The following is a 14,170-nucleotide window of genomic DNA, read 5'->3' as shown; positions in this document are numbered from 1 at the left end:
CATCTTGACTGAGGTCTAGATTTTGTAATTAAGTTAGATTGTGAGCTTCTCCGGGGAGGGATAGCTTTTCATCAGCATCAAGCATGGTGCCTGGCTCTGAGCGCCTGGTGGGATTTTTCTATTTTTTTGAGGTGTACAATGTGTTTATTTTATATACATACATAGTGTGAAATGATTACCACAAATAGGTTAGTTAACACATCATCTCACATAGTTACAATTTTATTTTTGTGGTGAGCATTTTAGGATTTATGCTCTTAGCAACTTCCAAGTGTACAATAGAGTACTGTTAACCTATAGTCACCATGCTGTACATGTACATTTACAATATTATTTGAGTCCTGTCTTTTTTTTTTTTTTTTGGTTAGTCTAGCTAAAGGCTTCTCAGTTTTGTTTATCTTTCCAAAGAACCAACTCTTAGTTTTGTTAATCTTTTATATTGTTTTCCTATGCTCTCTTTTATTTCTTTGCTATTTAATGAAATTATTATTTTTAAAATTGAAGTATAGTCAATTTACAGGGTGTTAGTTTCTGGTGTACAGCACAGTGATTCAGGTATATATACATGTGTATATATATATAGTTTCTAGTGTACAGCAGAGTGATTCAGATATATACATATAAATATATATTTCATATTATTTTCCATTATGATTTATTACAGGATATTGAATAAAGTTCCCTGTGCTATATAGTAGGACCTTGTTGTTTATCTATTTTATATGTAGTAGTTTTTATCTGCTAATCCCAAACTTCTAATTTATCCCTCCCCCACCCCCTTTCCCCTTTGGTAACAAGTTTGTTTTCTATGTCTGTGAGTGTTTCTGTTTTGTAAATAAGTTCATTTGTATCATATTTTAGTTTCCACATATCAGTGATATAATATGGTATTTGTCTTTCTCTTTCTCATTTACTTCACTTAGTATGATAATCTCTAGGTCCATCCATGTTGCTGCAAATGGCATTATTTCATTATTTTTTATGGCTGAGTAGTATTCCATTGTGTATATATATACATACCACATCTTCTTAACCATTCATCTGTCGATGGACAGTTAGGTTGCTTCCATGTCTTGGCTATTGAAAATAGTGCTATGAACATTGGGGTGCATGTATCTTTTTGAGTTAAAGTTTTTGTTTTTCCAGATATATGCCCAGGAGTGGGATTGCTGGATCATATGGTAACTCTATTTTTTGTTTTTTAAGGAACCTCCATACTGTTCTCCATAGTGGCTGCACCAATTTACATTCCCACCAACAGTGTAGGAGGGTTCCCTTTTCTTCGGTGGATTATTTTTTTAAATTAAATAATTAATTAATTTTATTTTTGGCTGTGTTGGGTCTTTGTTGCTGCACGAGGGCTTTCTCTAGTTGCGGCGAGTGTGGGCTACTCTACATTGCAGTGCGCAGGCCTCTCATTGTGGTGGCTTCTCTTGTTGTGGAGCGTGGGCTCTAGGTGTGCAGGCTTCAGTAGTTGTGGCACATGGGCTCAGTAGTTGTAGCTTGTGGGCTCTAGAGTGCAGGCTCAGTAGGTTTGGTGCATGGGCTTAGTTGCTCTGTGGCATGTGGGATCTTCCTGGACCAGGGCTCGAACCCATGTCCCCTGCACTGGCAGGCAGATTCTTAACCACTGCTCCACCAGGGAAGCCCTGGTAGATGTTTTTTAATGAAGGACTCTTGGGCATGTCTTCTTATTCCTTTTTCCACCTGGAATCTCACCAAAGTTGCATAACCTTGGCAAGTTGCTAAATATCAATACCTCTTATCTCTTTTTCCCCCATCTTTAAAATGAACCTAATACCTCACAGCGTTGCCTGAGAATCTGATGACAGTTTTATGCAGGCGCTACCCAGGGATTAGGAGGCATTTTATGTGTGTTAGTTCTCCTTCCATCTTTCCCCATCCCACCCTCATCAGTGATTAACAGTTTCCTTGGCAGAGCAAACAGTTACCTGCAATTGGTGTTGGATGTGTTCTACAAATGTCAGTTAGGTTAAGATGCTTGATAGTGTCATCCAGATTTTTATATTTAACTCAAAATTTTGGTCTTCCTGTTCTATTAATTATTGAGAGTTCTGTGCTAAAATCTACAACTGTGATTGTGGATTTGTCTAGTTCTCCCTTTAGTTCTGTCAGTTTTGTTTTGTGTGTTTGTCTTTTTATGATATCTGGTTTTTGTTGTTGTTGTTGAAATCTTCCATATAGGTTTGTATTTTTTCCTTCCACTTTTATTGAGATGCACAGTGCTGTATGTCAGTTACAAGTATAAGGTATACAGCATAATGATTTGACTTACATACATCATGAAATGATTATCACAATTAAGTTCAGTGAACATCCACCATCTCATATAAATACAAGGTTTCTCTTATTTTTTTTTGAAGAGCAGCATTATTGTATAATTGACATGAAATAAGCTACATGTTTAAAATATATAATTTGATGAGTTTGTCACATGTATACACCAGTGAAACACCACCACCACAGTCAAGATAGGGAACATATCCATCACACTCGGGTTTCTTTGTGTCTTTGGCAATCCCTCCCTCCAGATGCCTCCCCACAGCCAGGTGAACACTGATATGCTTCCTGTCCTGTATATTAATTTGTATTTTTTAGAATTTTTTATAAGTGGAATCATGCTTTATGTACTCCTTTTTGATGTGACTTTTTTTCACTGAGCGTGATTATTTTGGTATTCATCCATGTTGTTGTACTTATTAATAGTTCACTCCTGGTTTTTTGGTGAGTAGTATTCCATTATATGAATATACCATAATTTGTTTATCCAGTCACTTATTTCTGGGTGTTTGGATTCTTTGCAGTTTTTGACTATTAGAAATAAAGCAGCTATAAACATCTATACACAAGTTTTGTATGGACATATGCTCTTGTTTCTCTTAGGTAAATACCTAGGAGTGGAATGGCTGGGTCATATGATAGGGGTATATTTGACTTAAAAAAAATTCCTAAACAGTTCTCCTAAGTGGTTGTGCAATTTTATATTCCCAGTAGCAGCGTATGACAGTCCAGTTGCTAAACATCCTTACCAACAGTTGGTATGATTAGACATTTTAGCCATTCTAATAGGTGTGTGTGTTTTTTCATTGTCATTTTAATTTCTATTTCCTTCATGACTAATGATGTTGCGCATCTCTTCAAAAATGCATATTTTCCATTTGTATAATCTTTTGTGAAGTGAGTATTCAAATCTTTTACCTATTTTTTTTAATTGGGTTGCTTGGTTATTGAGTTTTGAGAATTCTTTATATAATCTGGATACAGGTTTTTTGGTAAGATATATAAATTTGCCAGTCTTTCCTCCCAGTTGTGGCTTGTATTTTCATTCTTTTAACAGTGTCTTTCAAATAGAAGTTCTTAGTTTGGCTGAAGTGAAGTTTATCAGTTTTTTCTTATGGACTATGTTTTTTTTTTTTTAATATTCATTCTTCCCTCCCTCCCTCACTCCCTTCCTCCCTCCTTCCGTCCCTTCCTTCCTTTTTTCATTGGGTCTTCATTGCTGCACCCGGGCTTTCTCTAGTTGTGGCAAGCGGGGGCTACTCTTCCTTGCGGTGCGCGGGCTTCTCATTGTGGTGGCTTCTCTTGTTGTGGAGCATGGACTCTAGGCGTGTGGGCCTCAGTAATTGTGGCATGCGGGCTCAGTAGTTGTGGCTCACGGGCTCTAGAGCGCAGGCTCAGTAGTTTAGGCGCACGGGCTTAGTTGCTCCGCGGCATGTGGGATCTTCGCGGACCAGGGATCAAACTGTGTCCCCTGCATTGGCAGGCGGATTCTTAACCACTGTGCCACCAGGGAAGTTCCTGGATTATGTTTTTGCTGTTGTATCTAAGAAATCTTTGCCTAACCCAAGGTCACAAAAGATTTTCTTCTAGACGTTTTATACTTTTCAGTTTCACATTTCAGTTTTGTGATCCATTTTAAGGTAATTTTAAAATATGGTATAAGGTAGGGATCACATTTCCTTCTTGTATTTCTGAAGCTCTGTTATATTAGGTGTACATAAGCTTGTCATTGTTATATCTTCCTGATGTGTTGAGACTTTTATCATTATGAAGTAGCCCTCTTTGTTTCTTGTAATACTACTCGTCTTGAAGTCTGTTTTGTCTAATATTAGTACAGTCACTCCAGCCTTCTTGGGGTTATTATTTACATGACATATCTTTTTTATTTCCAAGTTATTTGTGTATTTATATTTAAAGTCCATCTCTTTAAACAGAATATAATTGATTCTTGATTTTTTTTTATCCAGTTAGACAATCTTGTCATTTGATTGGAGTCTTTATTTAATGTCATTACTGATATGGGCATATTTAGGTCTGACATTTTGCTATTTGTTTTTTATATGTCTCATCTGCCTCTTATTCTTCTGTTCTTTCTCTTCTTCCTTCCTTTCATTAATCAACTAATTTTTAGTAATCAATTTTAATTTCTCTATTGGCTTTCGAGCTGTATCTCTTTGCATTTTTTAAAGTGCTTTCTCTAGGGATTACAACATACATCTCAATGTATTTTAAGTTGATATGAAATTGCTTCAGATGAAATATAGGAATCTTGTGGCAGTATATTTTTGTTTACCTTCATCTTTAGCACTGTTATCGTCATGTATATAATACATCTTTATACGGTGTTATAATTTTTGCTTTAAATAGTCATATATCTTATAAAGAAATTAGGAGAAAACAGTGTGTTGTGTGTGTTTGTATGTTTCAGTCCTTCCTTTGGACCCAAATTGCTAGCTGGTATCATTTCCCTTCAGTCTATAGAACTTTCTTTACGATTTCTTGCAGTGGAAATCTGGTGACACAGTCTCTCAGTTTTTATTATCTGAAAATATCTTTATTTTGCCTTCACTTTTTGAAGGCTGGTAGCTGGTTGTAGACTTCATGATTGACAGTTTATTCTCTTTCAGCACTTTTAATATGACAGTTCCAGTGTCTTCTGTCCTCCATTAGTTCTTATGAGAAGCCGACTGATAATGGTATCATTATTCTCCCTCGGTATGTCGTTTTTCTCTGGATGCTTTCAGAATTGTCTCTTTATCTTTGGCATTCAGAAGATTAACCATGATGTGCTTAGGAATGGTTTGCTTAGAGTTTATACTGCTGGCATTTCTCTGAGCTTCTTAGATTTGTAAGTTAATGTTTTTTTTTGTTTTGTTTTTGTAAATTAATGTTTTTCACAAAATTTGTGATTTTGGGGTGGGGGGCATTATTTCTTCATATATCTTTTTCTGCTCTTTTTTCTTTTCTTCCTTCCTTCCTTCCTCCCTCCCTCCCTCCCTTCCTTGTCTTTGTTGCTGCATGCGGCTTTCTCTAGTTGCAGTGAGCGGGGGCTACTCTTCGTTGTGGTGCACGGGCTTCTCATTGCGGTGGCTTCTCTTGTTGCAGAGCACGGGCTCTAGACGCACGGGCTTCAGTAGTTGTGGCTTGTGGGCTCTAGAGCACAGGCTCAGTAGTTGTGGCACACGGGCTTAGTTGCTCTGCGACACGTGGGATATTCCCGGACCAGGGCTCGAACCTGTGACCCCTGCATTGGCAGGCTGATTCTTAACCACTGCGCTACCAGGGAAGACCTTCTGCTCTTTTCTCTTTCTCTCTTTTCTAAGACTTCAGTTATATTTATGTTGGGCCTCTTGATTTTTTTTTAATGATTTATTTATTTGTTTTATTTAGTTTTGGCTGCGTCAGGTCTTAGTTTTGGCACGCGGGATCTTCGTTGAGGCATGCAGGATCTGTCGTTGTGGCACATGGGCTCTTCCTTGTGGTGCACGGGCTTCTCTCTAGTTGTGGCATGTGGGTTTTCTCTTCTCTAGTTGTGGCGTGCAGGTTCCAGGGTGCGTGGGCTCTGTAGTGTGTGGCACACGGGCTCTAGTTGAGGTGCGTGAGCTCAGTAGTTGTGGCGTGCGGAGCTGCCCCGCGGCATGTGAGATCTTAGTTCCCTGACCAGGGATCAAACCTGCGTCCCCTGCATTGTAAGGTGGATTCTTTACCACTGGACCACCAGGGAAGTCCCCGGGCCTCTTGATTTTTGTCCTACAGATCTCTAAGACTTTGTTCATTCTTTTTCAATATTATTTTTCTCTCTTTTCTTGGATTGGGTAATTTTTGTCTTCAAATTCCCAGATTCATTGTTAAGTTTTATCTCCAAGTTGCTAGTGATCCTATTGAAATGCATTTTTTTCAGCTGTTGTACTTTTCACCCCTAGAATTTCCATTTTTTTCTAGTTTACATTTCACTGTTGAGATTCACTATCTGTTCACTCAATAAGACCATATTTTAACTTACTTTGAAAATATTATCCTTTAATACTTCTAACATAATTGTAATAGATGTTTTGTAGTTTTTGTTTTCTGAATTCAACATCTTAGTCCATTCAGAGTCAGTTAATATTGATTACCTGTTTCTTTGCATGTCTAGTAATTTTAGGTTCAATACTTGGACATTGCAGATAATATTTGAAGCAACTCTTATTCCATTGTATTCTTCCAAGGGTTATTGAGTTTTTGTTCTTAGGAGGCAGTTAGTTTGCCTGGACTCAGACTGCAAAGTCTGTCTCTCTGTGCTAGGTAGCAGCTGCTATCTCTGTTCAGTTCATACAGTTTCCAACTGTTGCTTTTTTTCTTTTTCTCCATCTCTTGCTTTTGTTTAGTTTGACCCCTTACTAGTCTACCCAGCACCTGCATAGTTTGTTGATCCTCAAGAAAGCCCACAAACTTGTAATTCTTATTTCTTCCAGTTTCAGCTTCTCAAGTGTAAACTCTCCTCTAACTTCTGTTTTTAGACATTTTCCAGTGTGTTTAAATAAGTCCCCCCCCACACACAGTTATTATCTGCAGGAGGATTTACTTGACCACTTCACTCCGATGCCGTTAACAGAAGTTGATAGCAAATAATTTAAAAACCACTCCTAAGTGACATTTAACTACCAAATAACCTTTAGGGTGGCAATAAAATGGTCAAATCAAGTACAATTTACTCATTCCTAAATTGTGTAGTTGCCAGACAACACCATGCTCCAAAAGTCATTGGGACTTTGTTAAATACTATTTTGCATTTTAATCTCAGTTTTGATATATTGTTTCATTTTATTTGAGGCTGTTAGACCAAGGATCAGATATTATAGAGCAAAGCTGTCTTGAAAGAGGCCAAGATCAAGTGGAAATGGGGGTTGGAGCTCTCAAAACAGGGCAAAAGAATATTTATCAACCTTAAACTAACTATAGTCAGTCTTCCCTGTGGGTGTTTTCAATTGTAAACACTTTGTCCTTGCAATCATTTACATCTGCATAATTATAACACCTTTGTTTTACTTAATATGCAAGTAAAAATCTTTTAAAATATTAAACCTAACCACTTTCTCCAAGTTATTTGCATTCTCCTTTGGCCATGCACTGAGAGCTGAGGATTTGTTCTCAGTATGGAGTTGGAAACAAAGAGGGTCTGGATAGGGAAATTGGAAAGCTGATTGTTATTTTTTAAAAAAGATTTCCCAACCTGGCTATTTTTTGGATGTTTCTCTCTGTAACATCAAACACGCACACATTCAAATAAGAGTATACAAGCACATTCTAAAGCCTTTCTTTCTTCTTCTTTTTTTTTTTTTTTACGGGAAATGGGCTTTTGTATTATAGCTAACTTGAATCATAGAGGAGTGCCAACAACCTCAAAATCAATTCATTAGATACATGTGTACGCCACTCCTCCAACAGCAGTAAATATATAAAGTACAATGCATTGAGAAATACCTAATGAGAAAGAGATCTACTATGAAGTCATTAGCATTTTAAAATGTATCCATATTTTATCACTAACATACATTTGAAAAACAGTATTGCAAATGTGAAGAAGGTACAACAGTCTGTAACAATGTTTGCTGATTAGGGATTCCAAGCTGGTAAAATTTCAGGAGATCTTTAAGCCCTTCTTCATTACATATTTTTTGATATCTGTATTTTTTAAGGTGATTAGCACATTCTATATGGTGTTCTGGTTGGACCTCTATTTGCATATATGTTACTAGATGGAAATTATTGGAAGGTAGAGAAGTCTTTTAGTTGTTTTTATATTCTCAGCAGCCTAGGATAGTGCCTAGAACATAATAGGCACTTTTACTCGGAAAAGTTATTCCATATTTTAAATAGTACCTCTTCCATTGAAAAAAATTTGCTCTTCAACAACATTAGGAAACCCTGTGTGGGTGTTTGGTTGAATTACATAGAGGGATTAGGGCTAGTTTGCATTTTTTTAAACAAGAATTTTACCATGGTGGGTATAGTGACTATGTCTTTCAGTTTCTCTGTTTCTATTATTAATAATAATCATAGTCAGACTTGGAAGGGGTAAAAGAGAACAACAGTCTCTTTTATTTTTATGGTGTATAGCATAAAACCCATAAGACCTTGGATTCTTTGTCATGCCATGTTAAAATTTTACAAAAACGAGAAATTTTATGAGTTTACAGTGCTGAGTAATATATTCATTCAAGAATTAATTTCTTGGTCACCTAATCTATGATGAAGGAGTCAAGAATATACAGTGGAGAAAAGACAGCCTCTTCAATAAGTGGTGCTGGGGAAACTGGACAGCTACATGTAAAAGAATGAAATTAGAACACTCCCTAACACCATACACAAAAATAAGTTCAAAATGGATTAAAAACCTAAATGTAAGGCCGGACACTATAAAACTCTTAGGTGAAAACATAGGCAGAACACTCTTTGACATAAATCGCAGCAAGATCTTTTATGACCACCTCCTAGAGTAATGAAAATAAAAACAAAAATAAACAAATGGGATCTAATTAAACTTAAAAGTGTTTGCATAGCAAAGGAAACCATAAACAAAAGAAAAAGACAACCCTCAGAATGGGAGAAAATATTTGCAAATGAAGCAACCAACAAGGGATTAATCTCCAAAATATACAAACAGCTCATGCAGCTCAATATCAAGAAAACAACCCAATCAAAAAATGGGCGGAAGACCTAAATAGACATTTCTCCAAAGAAGACATATAGATGGCCAAAAAGCACATGAAAAGATGCTCAACATCACTGATTATTAGAGAAAGGCAAATCAAAACTACAATGAGGTATCACCTCACACTGGTCAGAATGGGCATCATCAAAAAAATCTACAAATGGGGACTTCCCTGGTGGCGCAGTGGATAAGACTCCGCACTCCCAATGCAGGGGGCCCTCGTTCGATTGCTGGTCAGGGAGCTAGATCCCACACACGCTACAGCTAAGGAGCCCGCCTGCCGCAACTAAGACCCGGCACAACCAAATAAATAAATAAATATTTTTTTAAAACCCTACAAACAATAAATGCTGGAGAGGGTGTGGAGAAAAGGGAACCCTCCTACACTGTTGGTGGGGACATAAATTGGTAGCCACTATGGAGAACAGTATGGAGGTTCCTTAAAAAATTAAAAATAGAGCTACCATATGACCCAGCAGTTTCACTCCTGGGCATATATTCGGAGAAAATCATAATTTGAAAAGATACATGTACCTGCAGCACTATTTACCATAGCCAGAACATGGAAACAACCTAAATGTCCATCAACAGAGGAATGGATAAAGAAGATGTGGTACATGTATACAGTGGAATATTAGTCATAAAAAAGAACAACATAATGCCATTTGCAGCAACATGGATGGACCTAGAGATTGTCATACTGAGTGAAGTAAGTCAGACACAGAAAGACAAATATCATATGATATTGCTTATATGTGGAATCTTAAAAAAAAAAAGGGTACAAATGAACTTATTTACAAAGCAGAAGTAGAGTCACAGGTGTGGAAAACAAACTTATGGTTACTAGGGGATAAGAGGGGAAGGGATAAATTGGAAGATTGAGATTTACATATACACACTACTATATATAAAATAGATAACTAATAAGAACCTGCTGTATAGCACAGAGAACTGTACTCAGTACTCTCTGTAATGGCCTATATTGGAAAAGAATATTAGAAAAAAAGAGTGGATATATGTATATGTATAACTGATTCATTTTGCAGTACACCTGAAACTAACACAACATTGTAAATCAACTATACTCCAATAAAAATTTTTTAAAAAATGAATTTCTTGAATTCCCTGGTGGTCCAGTGGTTAGGACTACCTGCTTCCACTGCAGGGGGGCACGGGTTCAATCCCTGGTTCGGGAAGTTAAGATCCCGCATACAGTGCAGTGCGGCCAAAAATTAAAAAAAAAAAAAAAAAAAGTCTCGCTTAATCTTCACAAGAATTAATTTCTTCTTGAATTTGATCAGAAGATAGACCTAACCTCATCTGTTCCTAATTTTTATTGTAACATAAGATGTTGGGGGACTTCCCTCGTGGTCCAGTGGTTAAGACTCCCCACTTCCACTGCAGGGGGCACGGGTTCTGTCACTGGTTGGGGAACTAAGACCCTGCTTGCTGCGTGGTGCGGCCAAAAATTAAAAAAAAAAAAGATGTTGGAACTTTAGCAGAGGCATTAAGGTACAAGAGTGTGAAATTTGGAAGTGGGGTATTTCATGTTCAAGAACCAGTTAGAGGCTCTGAAACACACAAGAAGGGTACTTACGGGTCATGGAAGAACATTTTGTGAGGATTCTTTTAAAAATTATGCTGTTGCTTCCCCCCCCACACACACACACATACCATGGGAGAACTGGGGGTACAAACTCTTTCACTTGATATCTAGTGAGAGGAGCTTTAGAGGGACCACTTAGAGATTTAAAGAATTCTCTTCAGTTAGGGGGTACAGAGGACTGAGGTCTGGATCCCCTGAGAAATCCATCAAGGAGAGAACTGTAGCTGGCTGACTGCTCCCACAGCAAGAGGTAGGCTGTGTTGGAATTTGCCTACACTCCAGTGTTTGTCAGGGCAAAGGAAATATGAATACTTCCTGCAGAGCAGAGGCAGGCCTAGTGGAGGAGAGAGGCGGCCTGGAGCTGTTTTAATTCCTGCCCAAATAAACCGCCTAGAAGGGCAATGAGGCTCCAACAGTGAGTCTTTTAAGTGACAGCCAAAAAGCCAGGAGGAGAATGAACTATCCACTGAACTATCCACGTCGGTGGAGCTATAGCCAGAAGAAACTCTGAGGTGAGACTCTGAAGAACCCACAGAAGTGCATCTGAGGAAAAGAGTCCACTTCAGACATCACCAGACAGGCCTTTTGGCAGGACCTCTTAAGTTGGAATCTTGTTGCCTTCCGTCTCCCAGCACTCCTCTCTCTCATGCCCACTTTGGAGACAACAGCAGCTAGGGAAGGGGAGAAGGGTCATGGAAAAGAGACATAGCTGAGGTTACTCTTTTCCCAGCTGGGGGTGGGAAAAGAGATTTGATTACCTAGTGAAGATTGGTTTGTAACCTAAAGTGACTGTAGGACTTTGTTACTTAGCACTGGCTAGAAGAATCGTGTGGGCCTGCTGAGTGGTCATCCAGTGCCAGGGGAACATTTTCTCCCTGCATACATTTTAAGAGGATAGCCGAGACAAAAATAAAGTTATATTTGATTATATCCTGCAGTTAGTGCATGTTCAGTGGACATAAAAATTCTGTAAAAATTTTCACGTTTGGCATTGCAGTAGTCCGACGTCTATGGTAATGCATTAAGCCTTGTTTTTATTCTTGAAAAGTGCCTTGACTTATGTGAGCATTACATGCAATGTAAGTATATGTTCTTAGATTTCTTTTTTTTTGGCCGGACCACACGGAATGCGGGATCCTAGTTTCCTGACCTGGGATCGAACCCGTGCCCCCTGCAGTGGAAATGCGGAGTCCTAACCACTGGACCTCCAGGGAATTCCGCTCTTGGATTTCTTAATGTGGGCTCCTATTTAGTGTTGGTGTTTCACTTAATTGTAAAAGCACCTTTATCCAAAAATAAACGTTAGGATGCTATTCTTCTAGTCTGCCTAGGTTGTTTAGATTGTTTCATAAACAGGATAGATGACTAAACTTTTTTTGAATAAGATTAAATTATTATAAATCAGTGACATTTTTATATAACATAGACTAAAAAATTTGCACTTCTCCTTGAGCAAGCCCATACGAAACAGCTCTGCACATCTGGGGTTGAGGTTGTGCTAGTTCATCTGGCCAATCGCCTCTCTACTGTCCACTTCTGAATTCCCCCACCAACACCTAAGCCAAGACTGCATTTTTTGTACAGTCTCTTCATTGTGTGTGTGTGTGTGTGTTTTATTGAAGTGTAGTTGATTTACAGTGTTGTACCAATCTCTGCTGTACAGCAAAGTGACTCAGTTATACACATATAGACATTCTTTTTTTGTATATTCTTTTCCATTATGGTTTATCACAGGATATTGAATATAGTTCCCTGTGCTATACATTAGGACCTTGTTGTTTATCCATTCTAAATGTAATAGTTTGCGTCTACCAACCCCAAACTCCCAGTCAATCCCTCTCCCTCTTCCCTCCTCCTTGGCAACCACAAGTCTGTTTTCTATGTCTATGAGTCTGTTTCTGTTTTGTAGATAGGTTCATTTGTGCCATATTTTAGATTCCACATATAAGTGAGTTAGTCTGGTGAAGATCCATTTGGACCACATTATTAAGAAATGGTCATTAGTCCAGGATCTGGACTTAATTCCTTTGATGAGGAAATAGAGTAATATACTAGTAGACTGTCAGAGCTGGATGGAGCGCTGGAGATCATCTGTTTCATTTTATAAGACAATTTGTTGTTGTTGTTAAAACTCTGAATTATTAATTGTTCCTGTGCTAGATGCAGTGGTTTAGATACATTTTCTCTAATCCTTAGTAATTCTGGAAAAGTCTGTGTTCAATTCCCTTTCAAGATGAGAAAACAGACTCAGAGGAAGTGACCTGCTGAAGGATATATTGTAGTTACAGAGCTGGGGGATTTGGACCCAGGTCTGTTTGTTTTATAGCTCATGTTCACTTAGGCCCCACTAGTTTATATACTTTTTAAGAATTTACAGATTTTATATCCTATAAGATCACTCATTTCTTGGGCACAAATTTATGATCATTTGTACTCAGTATGTTTCTCTTTTTGGCTTTCCTTTTGCTTTGGTCTTTACAGATCAGAAAAGGAAATTATGACCTGATTCTTAAATCTTTTCTATTGTGAAAGATAGCATACTTTCAGAAAAGAAGATAAAATGTATGTATGGTTTTATAAATAAAGTGAATACACAGTAACTGTTATCCAGGTCAACAAACAGCCTACCTGTGTACGACTTGATTCCTTTAACAAAAGCACAAAGCCCAGACTCTAGGCAAATGTTCAGTTCTTATCTACTGGGTCCAGATGATTATAATTCCTTTTTCTCCCCTGAGTTTCACCACTGTATTGAGTTCGGTGGTCATCATTTCTTTGCAGTTTCATCACCTAGGCACGCGTTCCTAAATGTATCTCAATTTTTTGAAATAAATTTCTTTCCATAGATTTGAAGTTGTTTAAAATTAACCATAGATATCAGGATAGAGATTAATCGTGTTTAGGTCACAGGAGAATGTTTGATTTATTTAAGAATACAAACTTTTCAAGAGTTCCATTAAACACAAATAATTGCTTTGCTAATTATAATTAGTATTGGTCAATCCTTTGATCTGTGATTCAAATTTGTTACTTATTCCAACTTCCCCCCATTCATCAATCTGGGTAATATCTTTTCTGCATTAATACTTTTCTGAATATGTATTATATCTTATTAGGTAAGGACGAATAGAATTTACCATGTCATAACGTCCCTTTTTTTCCTCTTTTACAGCATGGGTAAGTTCTCTCTCCATGGGGATGATTTTCTTCTGCTGCCCAATCGTCAGCGTCTTCACAGACGTGTTTGGTTGCCGGAGAACAGCTGTCGTGGGTGCTGCTGTTGGATTTGTTGGACTCGTGTCAAGTTCTTTTGTAAGGTAAGGACTTGGCTTCTTCATGTCGCTGTTCAAAAACTGTTAGCTATCTTAAAGATTTCCTTTCAGAAATTTCGCAGTTTACAAGGAAAAATCCTCCTTTTCAGTGCTTAAACTGTAAGCAGTGTCACTTACGCATTGCTGTCTACAGCAGCAAATCAGAGCTTGTGAATTTGAATGCTTTTGCTTGCAGTGCCTCAGAGTTAGATGTCAGTCAGGATACATATGTTCTCTGGAGCCAAGAAAAAAATGTTT

General features: G+C 37.7%; 1 protein-coding gene across 1 annotated transcript in view; it reads left to right on the top strand.

Moving 5' to 3' along the window:
* Nucleotides 1-14,170, top strand: part of SLC16A10 (solute carrier family 16 member 10) — a 131,777-nt gene that overhangs the window by 71,635 nt on the left and 45,972 nt on the right. Inside the window, exon 2 of the mRNA XM_036871330.1 lies at nucleotides 13,774-13,918. Coding sequence (XP_036727225.1) covers nucleotides 13,774-13,918 — 145 coding nt within the window. The remainder of the gene's footprint in view (nucleotides 1-13,773; nucleotides 13,919-14,170) is intronic.

The sequence above is a fragment of the Balaenoptera musculus genome, chromosome 12 (assembly GCF_009873245.2).
Source record: "Balaenoptera musculus isolate JJ_BM4_2016_0621 chromosome 12, mBalMus1.pri.v3, whole genome shotgun sequence".
NCBI lineage: Eukaryota > Metazoa > Chordata > Mammalia > Artiodactyla > Balaenopteridae > Balaenoptera > Balaenoptera musculus.
The sequence above is the reverse complement of the archived record's forward strand: the minus strand, read 5'-3'. Positions and strand labels throughout refer to the sequence as shown.